The sequence below is a fragment of the Monodelphis domestica genome, chromosome 8 (genome assembly GCF_027887165.1).
Source record: "Monodelphis domestica isolate mMonDom1 chromosome 8, mMonDom1.pri, whole genome shotgun sequence".
NCBI classification, from domain to species: domain Eukaryota; kingdom Metazoa; phylum Chordata; class Mammalia; order Didelphimorphia; family Didelphidae; genus Monodelphis; species Monodelphis domestica.
Genome location: NC_077234.1, coordinates 22,346,590 through 22,374,431, shown reverse-complemented (window position 1 = coordinate 22,374,431; position 27,842 = coordinate 22,346,590). Strand labels below are relative to the sequence as shown.

The 27,842-nt window shown below is 41.2% G+C and overlaps 1 protein-coding gene across 3 annotated transcripts; it reads left to right on the top strand.

Annotated features, from left to right (window-relative positions):
- Window positions 1-427: 427 nt before the first annotated feature.
- SPTSSB (serine palmitoyltransferase small subunit B) lies at window positions 428-27,842 on the top strand. Of its 3 annotated transcripts, XR_008914158.1 has the most exons (3): window positions 428-706; window positions 1,075-2,150; window positions 26,231-27,842. XR_008914158.1 is itself a non-coding variant. In XM_007502273.3 (2 exons), exon 2 carries the CDS (start codon window positions 26,256-26,258, stop codon window positions 26,481-26,483), a length of 228 nt encoding a protein of 75 aa, XP_007502335.1. In that variant the 5' UTR covers window positions 1,869-2,150; window positions 26,231-26,255; the 3' UTR covers window positions 26,484-27,842. The 3 variants fall into 3 exon arrangements, 2 of the variants coding, with proteins under 2 accessions (XP_007502335.1, XP_056664011.1); XM_007502273.3 differs by lacking the exon at window positions 428-706 and having other exon boundaries at window positions 1,869-2,150; XM_056808033.1 differs by lacking the exons at window positions 428-706; window positions 1,075-2,150 and adding an exon at window positions 9,793-17,184.

The following is a 27,842-nucleotide window of genomic DNA, read 5'->3' as shown; positions in this document are numbered from 1 at the left end:
TGTCTCTCTCTTCCTCCCTCCCTCCCTCCCTCCCTCCCTCGAAGGTACCAGGGACGCGCAAGTCCTTGGGGGAAAGTACAATGACAGAATGGCAGCCACTACCAGTCTTTTCTCTGTTCTCTCTTCCCTACTAGTAGCTGCTGCCCATGTCACCATGCTTAAGATCACCGATTTAGAACGGGAGGACATCTGGTTCCTCGCTTTACACGTGAGGAACTGAGGCAGAGGAAAGGTTAGTGACTTGTCCAACATAACTACTACCAGTGGGTGGCCAAGTCGGATTTGAATCCAGCCCTCCTGACTTCCCGTGCCCCCCTCCTCACCCCCGCCCCTCCCACCAGCAGCATCCTCACTGACTGCCTGGAAACATGAGGATGGGCAGCCCAAAGTCCCGCTTCCGCCCCTGCGCATCTCTTGGCTGAGGCTGGACACAAGCAGCCAAGTGCCCTGGACTCCCGAAGCTAGCTAGGCGGCCCGTGCCCGGCTGCCAGCATGAACTGTGGCTCACATCCTCCCTCCCCCCGCCCTCACTCCCTGCCTCCGCTGGCATCCTGGCCCGCTGCCCCGGGATGCGGTGCGTCAAGAGCTGGCAGCGGCCAGAGAGCGCAGGTGGGGAGTCTTGGGGCTCTGCGTCTCCAAGCCCATGGGGGCCAGGCGCTGCGCCAGGCGCGGGGACGAGGCAGCGCGCGGCACTCCCAATGCAGAGGTTGGTTCCTCCCCATCCCCGCCCCCAACCCTGTGTGTTCTGGGAACCCGAGCCCCGCGCCCCCATCTCCCCTGGAGGGAAATTCACTGGAGAGTCTGGGGGCCCGAGTCACGATCCGCAGCAACGAGGGCTGGCAGCAAGCCTCTGCACTTGGACGCTGAAGCGTCTCCGGGCAGCCGTCCCTGCACAAACAACCACCCTCGCAGGGCTCCACGGCAGCTTGTTCTCGCCGCCCCCCACCTGTGAGTCTGCGCTGAGCACCCAGGACCCTTGTAAGCCTGGGTCCTCTCGCCCGCCCAAGCCAGGGCATACATCTTGAAAGAGAGGAGCCCGGCCACATGACAAGCTTTCTTTGCATTCTCCGGCAGGGGCTTCACTTCCTTCCGAAAGGAATCCAAGCCGGGACCCTCCTGACTGGAGCTACCCGGCTCCGCAAGCTTCGCCTTGCCCCACAGCCTCATGCCTGGCTATCTGCTGCCTGCAATCTTGCTGTAATGTGCCCTGCGTGGTCCCCCCCCCCTCCTTCCTCCCCTCCCCTTTGCAGAAGTCTGCGGATAGATGGATGGGAGGAAGCATCAACATCTCCCCTGCAGTTTTACACTGGACTCCGAGCCCGAGGTGGTGCATTCCCGCTCCATTCCTCTCCATTTCTACCATAGCCGCTTAAAGGCAATGCCCTATTTTAGCGTTTCCCCCTACTCCCTACCAGAGGGCTTGGGAAGGTGGGGGAGGGGAATGTCGATTTCTCCCTCCCCATCCTTGTTTTTACTTTGGATGTTACTGCAGCGGCTCTGAGGTGACAGGAGTGCTCTGTAGCCTCGCTAGGCTCAGGGCGCTCTCAGAGGCAGGCTGTGCCCCCAGATGCGCTACCGGGGAGAAGGTTGGCTCCCAGAGGGGCAGAGAAGTAGCTTAAGGAATACCAATATTTTAAAGTTGTTTAGCTACATTCTTCGGATGACTAGCATAATGACTGCATAGGGGAGGGGGAGAGGGGGGCGGGAGACAGACACAGAGACAGACAGAGAGAGAGAAGAGAGAGAGAGAGAGAGAGAGAGAGAGAGAGAGAGAGAGAGAGAGAGAGAGAGAGAGAGATTGAGAGAGAGAGAGAGTCAATGACTGTCAGCTTGTAGGAAGTTAGGACCATAAAGGAGGGAGGGGGGTGGGGGTGGGAGGGAATCTAGCAAAGACAGCAGCAGCATCTCAGAGGAGTCCTGCAATGGTTCAGGGTAGTTCAGTTGGACACAAGTTGGCGGGGGAGTGTTTTCCTTTTGTCAATAATTAATCACTAGAATCAGCCTGGCAGGACGGGAGTTTTTACAACAGTTACAGAGGGTGGGGCAGAAGATACACCTCGGGCTGATAAATCCCGTGGTAACTCCCAGCAGCAGAAAGCCAGTGTCCACACTGCTCATCAATCCACAGGGTCATCCACTGGGACCAAGAGGTAAGCTTTTACTTCTATTGTTTTACCCCCCCCCCCTTTTTTCCCTTAGACCATGCCTTAGTTTCCCAGGATGGAATTCTATACTTTGCAAGGAAATGCATAGACCAAGCTGGGCTTTAAACTACTTTCACCCAATTTGTTCTATTTGACTAAACTTTGGTCTCAAGGGAAGAAAAGAACAGGCTGTCTTTTCTGTTTCTTATTATTTCAGAAAACTTGGCTATTTCCCAGAGAGAAACCAAACTTTATACTCTGAAGTGATTGGCACTTTGTCCCAAGAGAAGAGAAAATTTCTAGGAGGGTCCTTTGACTGCCTGTCTACTTGGAGTCCGTTTACAATTATTGGCCCATTAAGGAAAGGTCACTCAAACCCTCCTGCTCATACCTACTTCCCTATCCTTTCTTTTCTCCCTTTATCATAAGGCAACTTGTATCAGGCACTGAGTCCCAGGATTACTCTGCCTGTGTTGGGTATAGGAAATGCAAAACAAAAAGTTCAAAGACAGGCCACATTTTCTGTTTCCTCAAGATGATCAGCAAGATCCTTGTCCCAAGATGCCTGTTCAGGAGTGTCTGGGTGTCTCTACCTTGGCAGAAATTGATTGTGAACTTAACAAAGGCCTTTCTGGTTCCTAATGGCAGGTGATTTGAGCATCTCCCTTGAGCTGATACTAAAGCAGTTCCCACGGGCTGCCCATACACAAGTTGAGTCCCTAAACACAGTCTGTCAAAAGAGCAAGAAGGAACTTTCGAGGGAGCTTTTAAAAAGCTGAAGGATCAGAAAGGTTCACCCCCCCGTCCCCACAGGCATATCTTCCTGTAGTTAAAAGAGAGTGGTTCAGACCCAGTGTTTTCCTGATGAGTAGCTTTCTTTATTGTTTGAATTACACAGAAGAGAGGAATCTAGAAGATCCTTCTTTTCTAAGGAGCATTCTAGACAGACCTACAGATTGAAGAGGTTTGTTTCATTTGGGCTCAGCAGCTGCATTGTTCCCATGATTCTCTGCAATAAGGTTTTTAGGATTTGGAGATGCATGGAGAAGCATATACTCTATGGTGAAATCCCTATGTCTACCAAAAAAAAATTCCATGAGCTTTGGAATAAAAGTCACAGCCTCTAGAGTAACCCAAGCACCATTACAGAACTCTTCAGCAGCAACAAAATAAGAATGGCTTATCGAATTGAAGGCTGGAACAAGTGTCAATGAAGAAAATGGGGCTGATACTTCCAGGATTTGACTGCCAGCTCCAACTGGAAGTCAATAGGAATTGAACCTCTACCGGTGGTCTTAGTATTATATACTCCAGGGCCCCCTCAAAAGTCACTTCCTTCATGTGGCCTCCCAAAGACTCTCAGTCCTTTGAACTCTCAGAGTGAGTCGTTCCCAGCTCAGTCCTGCTAATAAGATTATAGTTAGAACCAGAAGGGGCCGTACTGTCCAGTTTTCCCATTTTTGTAGATGAGGAATCAGAAGCAGAATTTAAGAAGTTCACAACTAGTGCCTGGTTGCTGCTGTTGTTTTTTTTAATGTTCCTCACTGGACACCATAAAAAATGGGTCAAGTGTTATTCTTATTTATAATTATCTCAGTGTCAGAGAAACCTGATCTGGAATAGGAACCAGGTTCAAAACTTGGCTCTGCTCTTTGCTACCTGTGAGATATCCATCCCCTCTGAACCTCAATTCTCCTGTCCGTAAATTGAGAGGGACTCTCTAACACCAAATGTACCTTCCATTCCAGCTCCAAATCTAGGATGCTTTGCCCTTGTCTTACAAGGAAAATCTTTGCTAAGTTGGACTGATTCTATTTGCAAACAATTTTGCAATTCTCTCCTTCAGTGTTCTCCGTACCTTATGGGCCCATATATTAATATTAAATATTTGATCATTGGAGAGCCTTGGGGCATAGGGTAGAGAAAACCAGCAAAATGCAAGTCAGGTCATGCCTTTGACACATACCAGCTTTGAGACACCACTTCTCCATGCGCTAGGCCTGGAAGAGAAAATGCCAACATGTGCTGGCAGAGGGAATCTCTCAGAGGAAGAAAAGGAGCGCCTGTTCCGATGAAACTACAGGTCAAGTCCCTGCCCCTATGTTAGCCCTGAAAAAGTGAGGACACGCATGCCAAGGCAGAGAGGAAGACAGTCTAGTTGGCAGTTGGTGCCAAGCAAGCATAGAATTTGTAACTTGGTGCTCATGAATGGCAAGATTTAATCTACCACATGGGTAATTTTTCTGAGACTTTTCCTTAAGCCACACCAAGACCTACATTTAAAACAGGGAAGCTTTGCCAGGAAAGTACTTGTGATCACACCTGGGTCTGATTTGCATAGGTCTAGGTGCAAGGTGATTTGCATAGGCAAGATTTCCAAACGGTTTGTTTTTTTAAGAAAACTTTCACCAATAGGGCCAAAAAGGAAATAATCCTGGGATCCTTAGGGATCTCTATCCTACCTGACTCAGTCTCCCTGAGATGCTTTCTAATGGACAAGAATAGAAAAAAGAATGCAGAAGAGGCAAAAAGCCAGAGAGAGGAGGCAGCCACAGGGGACAGAATGTCAGAGGGTGCCCTTAGCTGCCTAAAGATCAGTTTTCATCGCCTTTTTTCATTCTTTGGAATACTGGTAATGTTGAAAATTAACTCTGTCATATCTGGAGATACAGTGAGAGAGTAACCTTTCTCAGTGTCTAGTAGATCCATAATATCTGGAGAATCATAGGTACAGATATATATAAATATACACTGACAAATATTCATATGGGCCCATCTGTACCTTCTGAGGTATCTCTATGAATAGAGTGCTGGATCTGGAGAACTCAGCAAGACCTGAGTTCAAATGTAGCCTCAGACACTTCCTATCTCTGTGAGTCATTTTAACCTTTTTTAAGTCATTTAACCTCTGTTGCCTCAATCCACTAGAAAAGGAAATAGGAAACCACTCTAATATCTTTGCCAAGAAATCCCCATGGCGAGTATCAGTGTGCTTTCATCTGTGGGGTCACAAGAGTTAAGAATGGCACCACTGAACAAGTCAATTCTTTGAGGAAGGTTCCATTAGATTGTCAGTATAGCGCACTCTCCACTGGTGCAAATATCAGCCCCTCTGGTCTTCCAATGTTGTTCTCCTTCTATCCACAAACACTCCAGAATGAGTGAAGTTGGTCCTTGAATACACACACACACACAGAGTCAGTCATCCATCCCTAGGTCTGTCACAAATCTTTCCACCTTATTAGAATCTGCCATTGACAAAGCCTTCAAATCCCAGTTCTACTCTACACCATGATGAGTCATCAGTAGAGTGTTGGCTTTAGAGTCCAAGGACCTCAGGGAAAAGCTTGGTCCTGCCATTTGTAGCCCAGAAGACTGTAGGAAATTCCTGTGACTTTTCTAGGCCTCAGTTCCCAGCTCTGTAAAATGAAGTATTAGATTAGATGACATTTAAGATCCCTTCCAGTTCTAACTACTATGAACCTCTGACTGTAGTAGATGATTCTATAAAGAGATGAACCCACAAAAAGAGACAGACAGAAACAGAGGCAAGAAAGACAGGCACAATCAAAGGCATACAGAAACAGAGACCGTGAGGGGGAGAAAAAGAAGGGAGAAGGGAAATGGGTGAAATATAAGGGGAAAGAAAGAAAGGAGAAAAGAGAGGGAGAGAGAAAGGGAAGAAAGAAAGGGAAAGGGAGAAGAGAGAGAAGGGGAGAGGAAAAGAAAGAGAGAGGGGGAAGAAAGATGAGAAAAGGCAAAGAAGAGAAAAGAGAGTGGGAGAGAAAGGGAAGAAAGGTAGAGAGAAAGAGGGAAGAAGGGGGAGAGAGAAGGGAGAGAAGAGGGGGGAGGATGACGAGGATGAGAAGAGAGACAGAGACAAAAGCAGAGTAATCACAGTGGCTAAAAAGCCAGCCTTGTCTTGGAATCAGAAAAATTTGGGATCAGGACCTGCTTCAGGCACATTCTGCATGTAAACATATATTACCTAAAATAAAAGAAAAGAAACTTTTTAAACAAATAAGTAAATAAAACAGAGGCCTGATATATTTGAATTCAGGCATATGTGTCCAGTTGTGTGTCCATGGATAAATCTGTTAACTTCAGAGTTGCCAGTTAGCATCAGTTGAAAGATAGTCCATACTATCAGCACCTAAAGCCCTCTAGACCAATGAAATCACAGGCTTGGACCAAATATATACACCAACAAACACATATTCACATATGTCCACCCGCCATTAAATCATATTCTGAAATATTTTTGTAGAATGAGAGTGGGATATCAAAGGCTTTGCTAGTGGAGAATAAACTAAAAGCAGGTCCTACCAGACTAGAAAGACTTCAAAGGCCCAGAAAGAGGCTGGAAAAAATCCAAAGAGGCATGTCACCAAAGGTTGACCAATAGTGGAGGAATTTATTTTGGCCAGAGAGCTCGGGAAACTAGCTCCCAAGTATGGGAGAGGTTAGAGCCAGTGTGGAGCAGACAGAGAACACATAGTGGTAAGAAATCAGAGCTTCTTTGAAATCTAAAGGATACTGACACCTGGAACTAAGGAGTAGTGACTGTCCATCTCTAAAGGGGATGGAAAGAAAGGGAAAAGGAAGCCCGGGGGGGCGGGGGGGGGACCAGGAAAAGGGTGAGGAGCAGCTCCCATCAATCCTCAGTCAAATATCTTAAATCATCCTCGGATAGATTATGCCTTGGGACATTTTGAAGCGTTGTAGTGAAAGGCAGCTTGGCATAAGGGCGATGGTGCCCTCAATGTTAACTAGATTTGTATCTCAACTTTGATAGCTTAACAGCTGTGACATCAAGCATAAGCCATTTAATCTTTCTAGGCCTGATCTTGAAAATGCAGATTATTGAATATAGAGTACCTGCCTCACAGGTTTATTGTAGAACTCAGTGGTCACTTCACGAGGTGACACAGTAGAGAGTTCTGGGTCCAGAGTTGGGAAAAAGTGAATTCAAGTCCCACTTCAGACACTAGCTACATGACCTTGGGCAAGTCACTTAAGCTGCCTGCCTCAGTTTCCTCAACTTTAAAGTAACACCAACCTCCTAGTGTTGTTGTGAAGCTCAAATGACTGAGTGACATACTATTTGTAAAAGCACTGAGTATAAAGCCTGACGCATAGCCTGGTGCCATAGAAATGCCATCAGTGGAAATCCTGTTATAGAATGCCAGGCTCCAGATTCCCAGATGCCCACCCTAGAAAATCATTTGTACTCTGAGTTAGAAAAGTAAAAAGAAGGAGGCAGCTGGATAGCTCAGTGGATTAAGAGCCAGGTCTAGAGATGGGAGGTCCTAGGTTCAAATCTGCCCTCAGACACTTCCCAGCTGTGTGACCCTGGGCAAGTCACTTGACCCCCATTGCCTAGCCCTTACCACTCTTCTGCCTTGGAGCCAATACACAGTATTGATTCCAAGACAGAAGGTAAGGGTTTAAAAAAGAGAAAAGTAAAAAGAAGATGACAATGCCAAATCATTCAATAAATAAATAAATATTTATTTATTAAGCACCTACTGTGTGCCAGGCTCTGCGTTAAGCAGTGGGAGTATAAAAAGCAAAAGAAAAACGTTTAAAATCTCATATAATTCAGATCAAACTAATAATTAATTCAGTTATAATTCAGTCTCATCTGATTCAGAGTTAGCAGCTCTAAGCCCAGGTCAAAATCTAGCTCAGCAGAGTTAAGAAGAAAATTCAAGAATGAATGGAACTCAAATACTGAATAAAGAATTCGAAAGGTCTAGCAAAAGACTGGCAGCAAGAAAAATTAGGATCGTGGGATTTAGATAGATTTGTCTCGCCTTTGTTGATCATCCCAACTAAGCCCCTGGTTTTATGGATGATGAAAGCTGAAGTCAGGAAAGATTAAGGGGCTCCATCAAAGTCACACCAGTAGGATGTTGTAGAACCATGATTGGACTTCAGGGCCATCTTGTGACCTACCATTTCTCCTTCTCTCCACAATCACTACTTCTCATCATTCTGGTAAATTCTGCCTGTCCTCCTTCCAAACACACACACACACACCTCTTTGCCCTAAATTGTTCCCATTTGGTCTTACCCAATGCCTTGTATCCAATAGATCCTGATTAAATATATACAAATAAAGAGAAAACAAACCAAGTGGAAGGGAGAAGACAAAGTGAGTCTTGTCTGTATCTGTCAGCATGCAGAGTTATTCTCCGCAGCTCTTTGAAAAGCTGATAATATCAACATGACCTTTAATTTAAAACGCCAACACATAATCTTTCGACACTTGAATGATCTCTGTTTGTATAGCTGGAAATGGCAGAGGGTAAAGTGGCTTGTTCATAGGTCAAAAGGAGAGTTTCTGGGAGGAATGAGAAATGTCAATGACCAGACGCCAACTAATTTAGTCCCCCCTTCCTTCTCCATTTCTCATAGAGAATAAGCCAAGAACTCTTGTCCAACCATGTAGTTATTCACCTCGCGTAGGAAAAGTCCGAACACTGATAGTAACATCTAACATTTGGGTACACTATTTAAAGTCACAGTTAGGTAAAACATGGTCATGGGTTCTAGCTTTGTGGAAAGATATGTCTTCTAATAATATGACTATTTAAACTATTTGTAGACACTATCCTAGTTGGTCCATCCTTCGGGACCCATCACAGCTTATCTATCACCCACCTAAAAGATGGTGCCCAGAAATGAGCACCATACTCCAAATCTGCCTTGTCCAGGACCAAGGAAAGCTATGCATGACCTTCCTTCTTCTGCTCACTTTCCCTCTCTCACCTGCAGCCTAAAATGGCGTGCCACCCTGTTGATTCATTTGGAACTTGCTATCCACTAATACCCCTGGATCTTTTTCACATGAATATATGGGAACCCCACCTTCCCCAGATTTTCCCATAAAGTTGACTTCTTAACCCAAATGCGACTCTGTGATTCACAATCCCCATAAGTCTTGACTCTCAGACTAGTGGCCAACACTCAAGAAAAAAGAACCATTTGTCATAAGGACTGCAGTTGCACACTCAGGGATTCCAGTTATTTCTCTTTTAAATGTCTTCAATTGAAATTACAGCACAGTGCCAACAGTTATAATTCATACAGTCGGACCACGAGTCAATCATCTGTCTAGTGACACAATCCCAAAATCATCTCCAAAACCAGTCAGTGAGCAGGAAGGGGGGGGAGGGGTAGGTCAATTTATTTATCTGCTGACCACAGTAGGTCCATCATCTGGTTAGTGGGGAATATTTTTCATTTCTGAACTGGTGCTGTATACACACACACACACACACACACACACACACACACACACACACACACGCACGCACCAAGATGGGAACATTAGACAAATTCCTAGGAACTAAACTTGGCTCCATTCTGAGCTGTAGCCAAAGAGCTGACCACTACTCTTCCTTTCAGATTAGGGCTTCTTAAACCGGAGTCTATGAACTAGTCGTCCTTAAAACTAGAGTTCAATATAATTGGCCTCTTTTATAATCTTTTGTATTTTGTTTTATGCAGTTAAAACATGATTCTGAGAGTCTGCAAGAACTCCCAGAAGGGACAATGCCACACCAAAAAAACCAACATTTCAGTAACTACCATATACACCAGGAATTGCACTAAAATTGCACTAAAATGTGAGAAATCACATTTTAGATGTCCTGGTAAATGTATCTATAGCATTCTTAGCCTTTCTTTGATATCTTTGCTTTATGCATCATAATATTATTTTTAAAGATATCAATTGCAATCCTTATAAAACTAAGAATTATTTTCTATTTGAACCATCCTTAACCTGAGATAATCATCTACCTGCTAGCAAAGTATACTCTAACATCCCTATACACACTGACCTTCTGAGATTTCTTTCTTCTTTTGGTATGAACAGCCAAAAAAAAAAGAATACCATTGTTTTGGACCTATTTACTATAAAGGGAAATAACTCTGATCTACTATGTAGAGGACAATTCTCAGTTATTACAACAATTCCCATTTTCTAGACATTGGTTTAAAATGAAAATTAGAAAACTGGAGAAGGAATAATTACCAAATAAAAATATTGCACTAAAATATTTGCTAAGCATCTGGAGGAAAGGTAGAAGAGATGGTTGTGTCATTTCCCCCATTCTGAATAAACTCCAGTGGCTCCCTATGACCTCCAGGATCAATTATACAGTTCTCTTAAAATCCTTCCCACTCTGGCCCCTTTCTACATTTCCAGGTACTTAGACATCTCTCCCTCCTTCTGCACACTCAGTGACCCAATTGTTTTGGCCTATTTATTCCTTGAAGATGATTTGATTTTCCATCTCCGATCTAAAAAACTTTCAAACTGGTTATCTCCCATTTCCAAAATGCTGCTCCTCTTCCTCCTCACATTAACTTTTATGACTTCCTTCAAGACTCAGCTCAAATTCTACCTTCTTCTGGAGGGCTTTTTCCCCTCCTTCCTCTCCAAACTAACCTTGCATCCACTCTGTACATATCTTCCATGGTTTACGTATTGTTTTCCCCATTAGAATGAGAGTTCCTTAACTCCAGGGACTCTTTCTGCCTTGCTTCGAATCCCCAGAGCTTAACATGTCTGGCATATGGTTAACACTTCATAAACACTTACCAGTTCATATATATTTAATATCTAGTATTGACACAGCTCTAAATAATTCTAATGTTGGCAAAGAGCTTTAAAAATATTATTATAATTTATCTTTTCAACAACTCTGTGAAAAAGATGCTATTATTATACCCATTTTATAGATGAGGAAACTGACAAAGGTTGAAATGGGACTAAATGCTGGTGCTTTTTTTAATCGTATTTGAAATGTCTAGCTACCAGGGATTTTAGCTCCATTACTTGTTTCTAAGAATAGGAAACCCATATTGCTTAGAGTTCTTACAGAATTTTTGTTCAGAAAATATTTCTGTACCTACTTTGATACTTCTATTTCCCCCAACGATGTCAGAATGAAGGTGAAAGGAGAAAAGAATAGGACCAAAAGGGGGAAAATAGGATGGAAGGAAATACACAGTAGACATAAATGTGAAAAAAATTTATAGCAAGTTTCTCTGATAATGACCTCATTTCTCAAATACATAAAGAACTGAGTCAAATGTATAAAAATGCAAGTCATTCCCCAATTGATAAATGGTCAAAGGATATGAACAGGTAGTTTTCAGACAAAGTAAACAGAACTATCTATAGACATGAAAAATGTTCTTTATCACTATTGATTAGATAACTGGAAATCAAAATCACTATGAGGTACTACCACACACCTATCAGATTGGCTAATATGGCAGGAGAGGAAAATGACAGATGTTAGAGGGAATGTAGAAAAAAACTGGAATATTAATGCATTGTTGGTAGAGTTGGAATCTGGTCTGATCATTCTAGAGAACAATTAGGAACTATGCCCCAAAGGCTATAAAACTGTGTACAAGTAAACCCACTACTAAGTTTGTATCCCAAAGAGATCAAAGAAAAGGAAAGAAGATCTATATGTATGAAATATTTATACTTCTTGTCATGCCAAAGAACTAGAAATTGGGGGGATGCCCATCAGTTCAGGAATGGCTGAACCAATTGTGACTGTGGCAGACTATTGTGCTATAAGAAACGACAAGCAGGATGCTCTTGGAAAAACCTGGAAAGACTTCTGTGAATTGATACAAAGTGAAATGAGCAGAAACAGAAAAACATTACTCAGTAACAGCACTGCTGCTGTAGGATTTGTGAATGGCTGAGTAGCTATTCTCAGCAATACAATGATCCAAGCCTGTCTCAAAGGACTTTCGACGGAAAATGCTATCCACCTCCAGAGAAAGAACTGATGGAGTCTGAATGCCAATGCAAAGCATATTTTTAAAAACTCTTTTCTTCTGGCTTAGAGTCAATACTAAAGTACTAATTCCAAGGCAAAAGTGGTGAAGGAATAGGCAGTGGGGGTTAAGTGACTTGCCCAAGGTCACACAGTCAGGAAGTCTGAGACTCTATTTAAACCCTGGACCATCCATCTCTACCTTTCTATCCACTGGGCCACTTAGCTGTCCCTAAGGCAATTTTTTAAACTTAATTTTTTCTTGTTTGTTTGTTTTTGGTCTCTGTTTTCTTTTATCACATGACTAATATGGAAACATATTTGCATAACTGCACATGTATAACCTATATCAAATTGCTTGCGTATCAGAAAAGGGGGAAAAGAGGGAGAGAGGGAATTTGGAACTCAAATTTTCAAAAAAAAAAGTCTAAAAAAATTTTACATGTAATTGGGTAAAAAAAAAATCTTTTGAAATCAATAAGTATATAACCCTAAAAAAAGTAAGACTGCTTTGAATATAGATGGGCAGTTGGTACCCATTATCTTAAGAAAATGTTTTATTGACTAAAACTCTAAACAAAGAAAATAAAATCAAACGGGCTCGTTTGGTTCAGGTATGGACTGGTAGAAAATTCAGATTGTAATGTAGGATGAAGATATCTGTTCCTGGTGTTCTTTTGCTAAAGAGATAAATATCAATGAGAACACTCAGGCCAAGATAAACACTCCTGACCTACTAAACTTTGTTAGACTGAATTTTTCCTACTCTGATCTCCTCATTTCATACGGCTTGCAGATTCTTCTAGAAAGATCTCTTCAAACACAAGTTACCAAATCAATGCTGGGAGTTTATATTGGTTTTGAGAGTGGGTCTTTCCAAATATGGAAATATGTATTGCATGATAGCACACTCCAAATGTGAGGAAATGAGCGTTAAAAAATTGTTTCTAGGGGGCAGCTGGGTAGCTCAGTGGATTGAGAACCAGTCCTAGAGACAGGAGGTCCTAGGTTCAAATCTGGCTTCAGCCACTTCCTAGCTGTGTGACCCTGGGCAAGTCACTTGACCCCCATTGCCTAGCCCTTACCACTCTTCTGCCTTGGAGCCAATACACAGTATTGACTCCAAGATGGAAGGTAAGGGTTTAAAAAAAAAATTGTTTCTACATGCAATTGGAGGGGAAATTAAATAACACTGGGAAAAAAGCACTAAGACTCCCCATCGAGCCCAACAAAGTTTGGGGGCTGATCACAGGTCCAGTCCCACTATAGATCCCCATGCCCTGAGTTTGGCCATTTCAACTCTCTTTAGTCAACCTGATAGTCCTCCTTGCTCCTGAGGACTCACCATTCTGATACCAAATTTGGTGCCGATAGCCAATCACCTGAGCCCAGCCCAGCTCAGAATTCCTTTCACCTTCTCTGAGAATTAGGATTAAAGTCATATACTATTAGAATAATATATTGAAAACCACATGATTATATGGATGCTGAAGTAGCCTTTAATAAAATGACACCATTTATTTATATTTAAAATATAAGGTATAAGACTATGTGGACCTTTTTTGTAATGAATAAAAGCATTCATTTGGAAAAAAATAATAAATAAAAATAAAGGTATTTGCTACCCCTGTGGTGCTTTGTCTTTTAAAATGACTTTGCCAAGCACATTAATCTTCGTAAGTCTATGGGAATTTATTTATCATAGAATCTTGGACTTTATCTGATCCAACTGCCTCCCCAATAGAGAAAATATCTCCCTTCTCAGTTAGCCTTCCAGACTCTACTTGAATATTCCCATTGATGGGGAACTCATTGCCTCAGAGGAGAGTCTAGTCCATTTCGGGCATGTCTAATATAAAATCCATCTTGCATTGATTTGAAATCCACCTCTATAGTGCCTCCAACCTTTGGTCTTAATTAGGAATGACATACCATAAAGCCAATCCTCCTCGAATATGATGGCTATTTAAATATCAGATATAAATAACCTTGTTTCCCATCAGCCTTCCCTTCCCCAGAATAAACATGGTCACTCTCTTGAACTATTTTAAGTAGCTTGGTTTGCCCTGATCTTCTTAAATTTCTTGCTACCTTCTTTTTTTTTAACCCTTCCCTTCCATCTTAGAATCAATACTGTGTATTGGTTCCAAGGCAGAAGAGTGGTAAAGGCTAGGTCATGGGGGTTAAGTGACTTGCCCAGGGTCACACAGCTGGGAAGTGCCTGAGGCCATTTTTTGAACTCAGATTTCCTGCCTCCAGGCCAGGTATTGTATCCACTTCACCACCTAACTGCCCAGACAAGAAATACATGTGTAAATATAGTATGAATAAACATAAAGAAAATAAATAGAATTCAATACCGAAGTAGTTAGCTGAAACTTTTGTTGTACCTACACCTGATAGGGAGAACACTAGCCTTTGGAGGTATCAAGGAAATCTTCCTCTAGAAGCTGATCCTTGAGCCGTGTATACCTACAAGGAAAAAGAGGGATTCTTTGAGGTGGAGGAGAAGTAAGCTAATATTCCAGCCATGGGTCAGCAAGGAAAGAACCAAGCTTTGATTAAGCACCTACTATGTTCCAGACACTTTACAAATATATTATTTGTTAGAAGCAACAACTCTGGGCAGATGGAGTTCATCCCCATTTTACAGCTGAAGAGACTGAGGGAGACAAATTAAGTGACAAGTAAGTGTCTGAGACTGAATTTGAACTCATCTTCCTGAGTCCAGACCCAGCACCTTCTATTGCAACACCTAGATGCCTCTAGAGGCAATCAATGCCAAGGGATGATGGAGAGTTGTTTTTGAGGAACAGAGAGAAGGTTTGCTGGGCTAGATTGCCGAGCATGGGATAGGAAGTATCATACTAGGAGAGAAATGTGATTCAAACAGGGTAGACTAACCATTGAACTATCATTTTCCTAATTCTAGATTATTTCGTTCTTTTCATTCATTATTTCATTAATGCATTTCTGGCAATCCTAAGAGAGTAAACTAAAGGTCCTGTGTCTTTTTTTCCCCTTGTGAACAGCAGCTATTAATTAAGCCTATGATTCTGCAATTGATTTTTTAAGCCAGGCTGCAGAATTTGACATTTATCCCTGAAAAAATTTTCACCTTGTTGTCCCCATTATTGTAGCCAGTTAAGATCTTTTTTAATCTTAGTTCTGTGATTCAACATATTAGCTCTCAGTCCCAACTTGGAATCTGTAAATTTAATACCAATCCCTTGTCTGTCTTCTTCTGAGTTATTAAAGAAATCATTAAAGAGGCTGGATATTGAACAGGACCAAGCACAGAGTCTTGGAGAACATCAATAGTGGTTTTCCTTCCAAATGAAAGTAACCAGCATTCTCTGGTACAATTGTCCATCCAGTTATAAGCCCAACTGGGTATTTATCATCTAGTCAACCCTTCTCCAGTTGCCCATAGGAAAAGAGAGAAACAAAGACATAAGAGTCCGTGACATTCCCTCAATCTTTCTAGCAACAAAAGGAAGTCAAGTTTGTCTAAAATGACTCATTCTTAGACATCTAGTAATAAGGCCTCCTTGTCTCAGTATTCACAAACCACCCGTTTAATTATGAGTCCTGAGACCTTTCTGGATATCGACTTGAAGCTCTCTCAACAGATTTGTTCAACATCTTCTGCCCAACCCTTCAAAATGCAAGTAGCCACCTCAACGAGTTTGAGCTTCTCTTCTTCAAATGTCGATAAAAGCCCTTATTGAGTTTCTCTACATATTCAATATCATGCTAGCTACTGGGGAAGGAGGCAGAAGAAATTTGATATAATGGCAATTCCTAGAAAAAGAAGTCTGGAGGAAGCAGAGACGGGGAAGGAAGGAGGGAGGACGATACCTGAGCCACAGAGCAGGGACTCTTGTCTTATTTATAGATTAACTGACTCCTAGAGGCTTCTCTTTCGGCATCCCTTCATCATTTATTTAAATGGAATGGCATCTTCCCCTGAGTTGCCCTTGATAATAAAAGTCATGTATCTTTCAGTAAGCATTCCATTATCCACACAGCACATACTAAGAGGGGACCAGGGGAAAGAACAAGCCTTTGTCTTCAGAATGTATGTCCTGGAAGGAGCCCGGGGACTCTCTTTGTACAAAGATGGAAGTTTGTTCTCATAACGTGTTGGGAGAGTGTTAGAGGTGGAGCTTATCAAATACAGTCCCCTAGTGTTACAGATGGGAAAAAAATAAAATAAAAATAAAACTGAGACCTAGAGGAGTAAAATGAATTGTCCAAGGTCACCCAGGCATTAGAATATTAGAGAAGGGGTTAAATCAAGATCCTCTGACTCCAAATTCAGGAATCTCTCCCTTACCTTATTATCAGAAATGTTAGGCATCTGAAGAATACTTCTGAGGATCAAAAGGAACTTTTAAATTATTAATAACCAGACCTATTCTTTTACCCATCTACTAAGAATTTGCTGAGGAGCTGATAAAGGATTTAATTATTACTATTACTATTATCAATGTTATTCCCATTTTCCTCCATCAAATACTTCTTATCCATGTTACCTGAGTAGTCAATATACCTCTCTCTGCCTCAGTTTCCACATTTGCAAAATAGAGATGATACTAGAATCTATGCCAATCAATGCCAAATGAGAGAATATCTATAAAGAGTTGTGCAAACCTCAAAGCAATAGATAAGTATTAGCTCTTATTATAAAGTGGATTAAGGTGTTCAGCCATGTCATCTTACATGATGCTTACAAAAGCCCTGTGAAGTGGGTGCTATTTAATATCCCCATTTTATAAAGGAAGAAATCAGTTCTCAGAGAAGCTAAGTGACTTACCTGGTGTCATATAACGATCAATAATAATAATTATCATTATTTTTCTTATAGCTAGAATTTATAAGGTGCCTTACAAAAGCTTTAAATATGTTGACTCATTGATTCTCACAACTCTGTGGGATATATGCCCTTATCCCCATTTTACAGATAAGAAAACTGAGACACCAAGAGTTTAAGGGGCTTGTCAGATCTGAGATGGGATTCGAACTCATGTTTCCTGACTCCACATCCTTGAAACCTAGCAACTGCATCACCTAGTTTGAGATGACATTCCTGTCACATTTTCCAAACTTCAAGTCCAAGACTCTATGCGCTAGGCAACACTGCCTCCTATAGGCACTGTGGACAATACCAAAGAAGAATGATAACAGTGAGCCTGCCTGCCCTCAAGAATCTTGCTGCCTAGGTATGGAGTCCCGTAAAATATTTAAATCAAAATGCAAGGCAGTACAAACTAAATCAATGCTGTGAAAATGATATAGGAAACAGGTAAATGGGGAGAAAAAGCATTGAAGCAAGTTTTTCTGATGAGGGCATGATTATGGTTGTTGGTAAGTCATTTTCAATCGTGTCTGAGCCCATTTGGGGTTTTCTTGGCAAGGATCCTGGAATGGTGTGCCATTTTCTTCTCCAGCTCATTTTACAGATGAGGAAACTGAGGCAAACTGGGGTAAGTGACTTGCCCAGGGTCACACAACTATTACATGTCTGAGGTCAAATTGGACTCAGAAAGATAGATGAGTCTTCCTGTCTCCAGGTCCTGCATTATGTCTACTGTGCCACCTAGCTGCCAAAGGTATGATAGCCAAGACAAATGAGAAATTAATACAAATATTGGATAATGACAACCATTTCCTAATAGAAAAATGGTCAAAGACGATCAACAGGCAGTTTTCAAAGGAAGAAATCCAAGCTACGAATGACCAAAAAAATTAAAGAGGGAAACAAATAAAAGAGCACGAAAGCACCTTTAAAATCCACTAAAAGGTACAGAAGTTCCAAGAGAAACCTGGACAAGCAGGACAGCTTTGACTTTACAAACATCAAATTTATGATTTTTTAATTATTCATAATAAATTCATGTTTTTACAGAAAAATCCTCTTTTCTGTTTTTTACTTTGTATATGAACTCTTTTGTGTGTGGATTCTCAAGTCAGATTTTTACCTTCCGTCTCAGAATCAATACTAAGTATCAGTTCCAAAGCATCAGAGTGGTAAGAGCTAGGCAATGGGGGTTAAGTGACTTACCCAGGGTCACACAGCTAGGGAGTGTCTGAGGCCAGATTTGAATTCAATTCCTCACATCTCCAGATCTGGCAGGCTATTGCTGAGCCACCCTCTACCTGCCCCCCTCCAAGAATTTCTTTTAATACAAGCAGGCATAATTCAGTGCTAGCTGTGGGTGGCACAAAGAAAAAGTCTTTTGGGAATTCAGAAGAAAGAGAAAAGAATGATGGCTGACATGAAAAAGTAAATTGTGTGATATGGGAGGGGCTTGACCTGGAAAGATGAATAGTCTTTGGAGGAATAAAGATTGATGGAGAAAGGGAAGCATGATGATGATGTGGTAGAAAAACATTGACCTTGTACTCAGGAGCCATCTATATGCATAGCTCTAGATTAAACTGGCAGCATGACTTTGGATAAGTCACCTACTGTGAAAGAGTAAATTGCATTACCATAATCCATAAAGAACAACCACCTAATACACCACTTTCCCAATCTCCATTTCTTCATTTGTACTATCATCTCCATTAAAGCTAAGTCAGAGTTTAAATTCAGGGTGTCTTCACCAAGTCCAGATTACCTTCCACTGCATCATGGTGCCTCACCCAAAGGGATGAATGCTCTCTATGTTCTGTTTATCTCTCTTATCTCTTGTGTCTTTCTCATGGTCTCTTCTCTCTCTGATACTCCCTTTTCCCTTTCTCTCTATTTTGATCTGTCTCTCTGTCTCTGTCTTTCACATTCTCTCTATATCTCTGTCTCTGTCTCTCTCTCTCTCTCTCTCTCTCTGTCTCTCTGTCTCTCTCTGTCTCTCTCTCTCTCTCTCCATCTCTTCCCCTCTTCCTACCCACCCCTAGAATGACCTCCCACTTGGTTTTTCACCTGTTGCATTCCTACATTAAAATCTGACTCAAGTACCCCTCCCTCCAGGACAGTCACTCTCATGGTGGCCAACTGAAGAATTTTTCCATTTGGTTTATTATTTGTTTTGGAGCCTGTGTCCATAATAATTTTTTCTGGACCAGTAACTGCATACCAGAGAGAGACAACCCACTCACCCTTGGCACTGAAGGGCTGACTAAATTCGCACAGGCAAATATCTGTCCTGCAAGTCTGTTATGCCAAGCTATTGTTTCTCAAAACAACCTGACTGGATAAGCCAAAAGGACATTAAAATGAAGGAATAAATTAGGCACCCAAAACCAGTTCTCTTTCTTTTCTTTTGGGTAATTTTGTTATTTTATTGTTTAAATACATATATTAAAAAAAAAAACAAATAAATCTACCAGGAAGCCAAAAAAAGCCAACAGTGCAACTCAATTGAATGGTCCCTTACCATTCCTTCTGGATGCGATAAAAATACATAGGTCTAAGAGGCTGCTTCCAAATCACTAAACACAAAGACAGAGGGGAAAGTGGGTCAGAGGATAAAACAAGAAAACACAAATCAGCCTTCTGTGTTACAAATTAAATATATTAAATCTGGTCCACACAGCCCAATTGGGGAGATAAGTTCCAATGGGAGCCTTTTTGAAAATAATAGTTTGTTTTTCCCTATTGCATCTAAAACAAATTTTTAACATCTTTTGAAGTTTTAAGTTTCAAATTCTCTCCCTTCTTCTGACCCTCTCTCTCTCTTACGCCCTCGCTAGCCCCCCTCCCCAAGACAGAAGGCAATCTGATAAAGATTTGACATGTGTAATCAGGTAAAACATTTTCCCATGTTAGTCATTTTGTGGAACAGATCTCAAATAAAAAAAAAAGAAGAAAGAAAATGACATCTAGATTGTTTCCGTCAGCATTCAGACTCCCAAAGGGCAGGTGGCATTTTTCATCATGAGTTTCTGGGATTATCTTGAATCACTGCATTGCTGAGAATAACTAGGTCGTTCACTTGTTCATCAAGAAATATTGCTGTTGCTGTGTACAAAAACATTTTCCTAATTTTGCTTATTTCACTTTGCATCAGTTCATGTAAGTCTCTCCAGATTTTTCTGAAATACTCCTGCTTGTCACTTCTTCTAGCTCAATAGTATCCCATAACTATCATATACCCCAGATTTTCCCCAACTGATGGACAACCCCTCAATTTCCAATTCTTTTCTGCAACAAGAGCTGCAATACATATTTTTGAACAAACACATCATTTTCTCTTTATTATCTCTTTGGAATATAGACCTAGTGATGGATGGATCAAAGTTCCAAATAGTTCCAAATTGAGAGCCTTCTTTTTAAGAGGCAAGAGAGCATAATGGCTTGGGTATAGAGCTCAGGATTAGGAAGAGCAGAAGATTAGCCCTGCCTCTAACACCCACTAGCTGTGTGATCCTGGACATGTCATAGAGGCTGCCTGAGTAACAGTTCCCTTATATGTAAAATGGAGTCCCTAGTTACAAGGTTTGCTGGGCAAAAAAGATGGTATGTATAGCTTGTTCAGTTGTTCCTCAGTCATGTCTTACTCTTCATGACCCCATTTGGAGATTTCTTGGTAAAGATACGGGTTTTCCATTTCCTTATCTAGCTCATTTTACAGATGAGGAAACTGAGGCCAATAAGTTTAAGTGATCTGACCAGGATCAAACAGCTGAGATACCGAGTGGTTTGTCATTTCCTTCTCAAGCTCGTTTTACAGATAAGGCAACTGAGGTAAACAGTGTTAAGTGACTTGCCCAGGGTCACATAGCTAACTCTAAATGTCAGGTATTATTCCCTTTAATGTAGGTCCCATCCTTCAGTGCTATTGTGGAAAGCTCACTGGATTTCACTGGTTTCAAATTCTTGCTCTCCTCACTCGTTGATGCTCAGATGGAAAATATATAGGAGGCAGTTAGGTGGCTTAGAGAACAGAGAACAAGAAATTAGTATTCTTATCCCTTAAGCCTCAGAAGCATCTTAAACTTTTCTATGCAAGGGAAGGCTAGAACCTATTCATGCTAGAAAGTCTGATTATTAAAATTTCAGTGTGAATATTTATACCTCAGAAATTGTCAAAGTCTACAAATCTTCTCTGATTACCTAGACTTAAACAATTATGGAGAAAATGTTAATAATGAAAATTAAATTTAAAAGTATTTCATACCTGCATCTTTTTTTTTTGGATAGCTGGTTGGCCACTGACATTATTCTGCTAAGCTCTAAATTTTTAAGTTGTCTCTTTGAGTTCTATTTTCTTTCCTCCTCCATATCCTCAAATGATGGTTAGTTGATTGATTAATTAATTCTTATGAAATATTCCTAGTCAAATTGAAGTCTTCTTGATGTTAAGGACTGCTTTCTATTGCCTTTATTTCCCCAGGGCTCCCCAGAGACCCTTGTGCTCAGAAACGCATTTAATAGTTAGGATTAAAGAAAGAAAGAAAGAATGAATGAATGAATGAATGAATGAATGAATGAATGAATGAATGAATGAAATTAGGATCCCAAAGGATTTTAATGGAACATAATCAGAATCTAACAAGATTAATTTCAGTAAGAATAATGAAAGTCAAAAAAAATTAAGAAATCTGTCTTATATTCCCCTAATTTGAAAAGTACTCATAAAATAAAAGATTATCTCTACCAAAAGAAGAAAAGAATGATGTACAGCTTACACTTGGGTTCAAAACATCAAATATAAAATATGGGAGGTAAAAGAGACAAATGGAAAAAAAAACTGGGAGATCAGGTAGACATCAAAATAAATGATTGTTAAGAATCTGATGTGGAAGCCATAAAGGGGAAAACCAGTAGGGACCGCCATTAATAGAACTCTAGGGTCTAGAATGAAGGAGGTAGTTGTCCCACAGAATCTGCCCCAGTCAGAGCCCATACAGAGTACAGTATTAGGGACTAATGCTAAGGATGGGAGTTGGTGGGATACGGCATGTTCAGAAAATATTCCTCAGCCCAAGAATTTCAAGTTGGGAGATAGGTTAGATGTCATCATGTCCAATTCCTTACAGCAATGGAACATGGGGCCATTTTCCCTGAGTCACTCAGCTAGTAAATATCCAAAATGTGACTCAAACCCGAGTCTTCTTGAATACAAGCCCAGAACTCTATTTATTACACTACACTGTCTCTCTCCAATCATAGTCACATACTTCAGTGCTGGAAAAAAACCATAATTAGAGATTATTTACTCAAATTCCATTTTACAGATGAGAGAACTGAGATCTAGAGAGAAAAGATGATTATTCATATTGCTCGGATGTCTAGGATATGGTTGGGACTAGAAATTTTCCCATGCAGTGATCAGGAGGATAAAAGACATCAGGGAAGAATGAACACTATTTTTCAATACTGAAAGTATAGAGAAGACTTTAGGGCACAGAATGTAGGGAGCCAATCTTGGAGTCAAGAAGACCCGGGTTTCCGTCCTGCTACCATCTGGCTATATGAGGCTGAGCAAGTTATAACCTCTTGGTCCTCTAGGCATCTGCTTACAAGTCTAAGTGGCAGCATTAGTTAGGGGCAGTTTCCCTATCACAAGTTCTCATACTGATACAATCACAGATCTAGTCCAATAATAATAATATTTAAAAGGATTAAGCTTATCCAAAGACCAGAAGGATAACCAATCATGCTAGCTATGCAGTATAGGGAGCCAAATTTCAGATCCACAAAGGAGATTTTCCTGATAATTAGAACCATATGCAAATGGAATAGGATGCCTTGGGAAGAAGAGAATTTCCCATCTCCAGAGGTCTTCTAGTCGAGGCTAAGTAGCCACTTGTCAGTGACAATGTAGGCAAGCTTCTCACTCTTCCATAGTGTTTGGAGGACATGTCTCTGGAGGCTCCTTCCAAATCTGAGATTCTTTGCTTCTGGAATAATTAAATATGGTCATTCCAATGTCCTTGGACCTCGATGTTAAATTCTAAGATAAATGGCATAATGAATAGGACACTAAGCCAGGAGTCAGGAATAGTCAAGTTCAAATCTGACCTCAGATACTTATTAGGTGTGTGACTTTGGGCAAGTCATTTAACTTCTGGTTTTTTTGGAGGGAGTTGGGTGACCCAATGGGATAGAGTACTGAGCCTAGAGTCAGGAAGACCTGAGTTCAAATCCAGATTTGGACACTCACTAGCTGTGTGATTTGTTTGTGTTAGAGGGAAGTAGGTGGTTCAATTGAAAGAACACTGGGTCTGGAGCCTGGTAGAATTAAGTTCAAATCTGACCGCAGGCACTTACTAGTTGTATGGCCCAGATAAGTCTTTTAACTACAGTCTGGTTTAATACACTGGAAAAAGAAATGGAAAGTTACTCCAGTATCTTTGCCAAGAAAACCCCATGGATAGTATGATCCAGAGGGTCACAACTGAACAACAAACTCTTTCTTTATGCTACTAAGGGATCCTTTTATGCTATACTTTAACATGTTACCAAAGGTGCCATTAGTGCCCTCTAAATTCAGTGCTTTCTAAATTCAATGCATTCGAAATTCAGCCCCATGGTTCAAAGTCTCACCACCCCACCTTAGTTACCTCTCCAAGTATTCCATTTCAGGCTCTCCAAAGAAAGCTGCTATAGAAGAACAGATAGGGCATCTCTCCTTAGATAATAGAACAGCTCTGTACTGCAGGCAGGCGACTATTGCCATCTCTACGTTTCTTAATATGGCATATCTGAAGCCTATGAAAACAGAATGATTGTCGGAGGGTTTTGTGTTGTCAGAAGAGGACCCCAGCCTCAATAGCTACTGATCTAATTCCTCGTTATAGCTGCAGACCGTCAGGATTCCTAAAAACCAAACTGAGACAATTTTCTATCTTTACCTGTCTGTTGAGGAGAGCAGAATCCATGGCTAAGAGAGTCCCCCTTTTGGAGGATTTCCTTTCTCTTTGCCTGACATAACAGCTTAGCCCTTTGTAACATTGCAAAAGGGAAACTTCTGCCCCACAAAATTCCTTATGATGCTCATCTCACAACAGAAGTGTTCGGTTGTGCTGCTGTGGAGAAAGAAGAAAAGGGAGCCAAGAAGCTCCAAGCCCCAACCCAAGCCTGATTGAAGCCTGAGCTGTCTGGGCAGAATCTAGTCCTTTTCCCAACTCTGGACTCTTCTCCACTTGGTGACTCATGGATGGTGTTATCAGGAACATTTCTCCCTCCTTTATTCCCTCCTTCTGACTTCCTGCCCTGAATCATATCCAAAGAAAAACAAGCCCCTGAACAATAGGACCCCAAAACCCTCCTCCTCTCCCCTGCAGTGCTAAAGTAGAGGCTGAAAGCTTCCCTCCATGGCGCCAGTTTGAAAGGGGGAAGGAGAAGGAATCCTGACAAAGGATGTTGCCATGCCAGCCCCTCCTTCCTGGTGTTCCTCCTTCTCCACAGAAAGACTATGGATAGACCTGGAGTCAGAAAGACTTGGGTTCAAATCCTGCCTTTGATACCTTCAAGCTATGCAACCCTAGACCAAGTAATAACTCTGTGGGTCTCAATTTTCTCACCTGTAAAATAAGGGAATTAAACTTGATATTCTCTTAAAAAAAATATATACCAAAAGATAGGACAGATATACTGGTATATCTTTTATATCCCTCTTACAGCTCTCATCCCTCTGTCTTTGTGTTGCTCATATCCCCTGCCAGGACTGCCAGGGTCACACAATCCAGTAAATGTCTGAGGCTGTATTTGAACTCTTCTTCCTGACTCCAGGTCCAGGGCTTTATCAATGACACCATACAGGTAGAGCAGGAATTATTCCAATCTTTGTATCCTCAGGGATACAGAGGTTGGAGTCTGGTATATAGTAAGTGTTTGTTGGTTAATTGATTGGTTGATAATTGATTACTTGAATTTTCTAAAAGATGAGACATTCTTTCATGTTTGGAAATAGTGTCAATGTTGACCTTTTGAAAGGCCAAAGTCATCTCACTTTATGTTGCTCTTAAATGTTTTGTAATGAGCTCAGTCCAGGGTTTTTCCTACTAGACTCCATTCATAGCACATGAATCTTCTACTAGGATTTCCTCTGCTGAAAAACAGAAAAGTTCGTTTTCCCCTTTCTCTACAGTTGTTGGTTTGTTTGTTTTGTTTGTTTTTTAAACATCAAGTAAGCCTTTGTTTCTAACATAATTCATTATGAGCCTTAACATTTTATAAATATTATTAATAATGGACTTCATTATTTAGTCATTATTTTCAGCCTCTCTCCTCTTCTTCTCTCATATTCCTATCCCGAATACAAAACAAGGACCTCCAATACAATGTATTCCCTGTCAGAATTATGCCACCTACCATAATCTCTCATCTTGAAAGGACCAGAGGAAGGGCAACTTGGTGACACAGTAGATAGAGAGTCAGCTCTGAACACAGGAGGTAATAGGTTCAAATCTGGCCTCAGACACTTCCTGGCTGTGTGATCCTGGTCAAGTCACTAAACTCTCCTTGCCTGGTCCTTACCACTCTTCTGCCTTGGAACCAATACAAAATATTGATTCTAAGATAGAAGGTAAGTTTTGAAAAAATATAAACCAAGGAATTCCAATACAACGTATTGCCTATCAGAATTATACCACCTACCATAATCTCTCACTTGAAAGGACCAAAGGAAGGGCAACTAGGTGACTCAGTGGATAGAGAACCTGCTCCAGAAACAGGAGGTCCTGGGGTCAAATGTGACCTCAGACATTCCCTAGCTGTGTGATACTGGGCAACTCACTTAATCTTCATTTCCTAGTTCTTACACCACTCTTCTGCCTTAGAATCAATATGTATTGATTCTAAAATAGAAGATAAGGGGAAGGAAGGAAGGAAGGAAGGAAGGAAGGAAGGAAGGAAGGAAGGAAGGAAGGAAGGAAGGAAGGAAGGAAGGAAGGAAGGAAGGAAGGAAGGAAGGAAGGAAGGAAGGAAGGAAGGAAGGAAGGAAGGAAAAGGAGGGAGGGAGGAAGGGAGGAAGGAGGAAGGGAGGGAAGGAGGAAGGGAGGGAGGGAGGGAGGAAGGGAGGAAGGAGGAAGGAAGGAAGGAAGGAAGGAAGGAAGGAAGGAAGGAAGGAAGGAAGGAAGGAAGGAAGGAAGGAAGGAAGGAAGGAAGGAAGGAAGGAAGGAAGGAAGGAAGGAAGGAAGGAAGGAAGGAAGGAAGGAAGGAAGGAAGGAAGGAAGGAAGGAAGGAAGGAAGGAGAAAATATCATGGAACATTGAATGAGGATGTTAATTTGATCACATCTAGCCTGGCAATCTGGAAAACTCATGTTTTGACTGTCCAACTTATAACTCTTCTAAGCTATGTCCTTTTGTACCCAGGTCCAATTGACTGTCGCTGGCCAACATGATGAATCTCCGGTACATGAAGGATTACTTTGCCTGGCTGTATTACCAATACACTATCATTAGCTGCTGTGCTGTCCTGGAGCCCTGGGAGCGATCCATGTTCAACACCATTTTTCTCACCATCTTGGGAATGGTCGTGTACACAGCCTATGTCTTTATCCCCATTCACATCCGCCTGGCATGGGAGTTCTTCTCAGAAATATTTGGAGACCAAAGTACTGCTTAAGTCTCTAACTGAAATTGCTCAATACCAATAGGAAGGGCCTCCGCACTCTGCGAAGTTCTATTACATAATGATGTTGTTGCTTAGGCATTTCTGATTTCTGTGAACGTTGCATCCTCCTGAAACATCTGACCTGAAAAATGGACTCTTATCTATGCACTACTGTACACTTTCTCAGTTTGAAAAAATTACTCATTGTTCGCAATATGCACCAATTATCTACAATGCAGTTTGTCTCTAAGAAAAATACTTTTCACAGTCTGTATTTTCTCATAAGAAAAAGTAGAACTTTCTGCTCCTCAGATCCATGGCATTAAGTCTATTTTCTATCAGAACAATTTCTTATCTAAAAATGTCTGGTAAGTAACAGTGACAGGTACTTAGAAAGAGCAGAGGAAGGAAGGGTATTTGGGCACCCACGGTAGAAGGGTAAATGGTATTTCTGTAAGGAATGCTGCAGGATATGTCTTTCCAATTGTTTGATGATGTGTGAGAGATGTGAAACAAATTACAGGAACCCTTCAAGGCATCAGTCTGCTGGAAGGCTGCCCATTTCTTCTGATGTTTGCCCTCAAATATACAAGAAGGGTTTAAGGTTTACCTTTGCAGAAAATGGCCCATGTAATCTTTTCTCCCAAAGCATGGTCATCACTAGTGTTGTGGTGGTTTCAAATCAACAGTGTTGGTTTTCCAGAATCAAGGAATTATTGTCATTCAAAGAACTGTGAGTGCAAGAGACTAAATCTGATTAAAGCCAGTTCCGCTATCATGTCTTCCAAAGTTGTCTTGCCTTGCATGATATAAAATAAATAAAATTTTTAATTTAATTTTTAAGAAGCAAATTGCTTTCTTGTTATGCTATCACTCAGTAGAGCAAGAAAAGCATGTGTTGGGCTATAAGAGGTTGAGCTGATAAATAGACTGGAAATAATATTCTCACAGCAAGAAGTCTATAGCTCCAACTAAAGGCTTAAATAGAGTGAGTGGCTCCTTTGCAGAGCAGCAAAGAGATTTATTAAATCATCTTGGAATGTTTATCTTGGAAATGAGCTTCTAATTATATTGTTGCTTCAAATGTGAATGCCAAAGAGCAAGCTTTGTACCATTTTTTTTCCTTTATGGACATGCACTAGTGTTGATGGCACGGAAGGAGAGAAGTAAATAGCGTTTGAACACTATCTGGACAATGAGGACATGTCATGAAGAAATTACTTATTTGGGAGAGTTCTTGAAAGTAAAAGGTTTTGTGCTCAAGGGAAAGATTTTTGTATTTGTCAAAAATAAGGGCATGTATTGAAGAGGACCCAGACCTGAATACAGATATATTGTTTTTTGAAAAATAAAAGTTAGTTTAATTGTTCA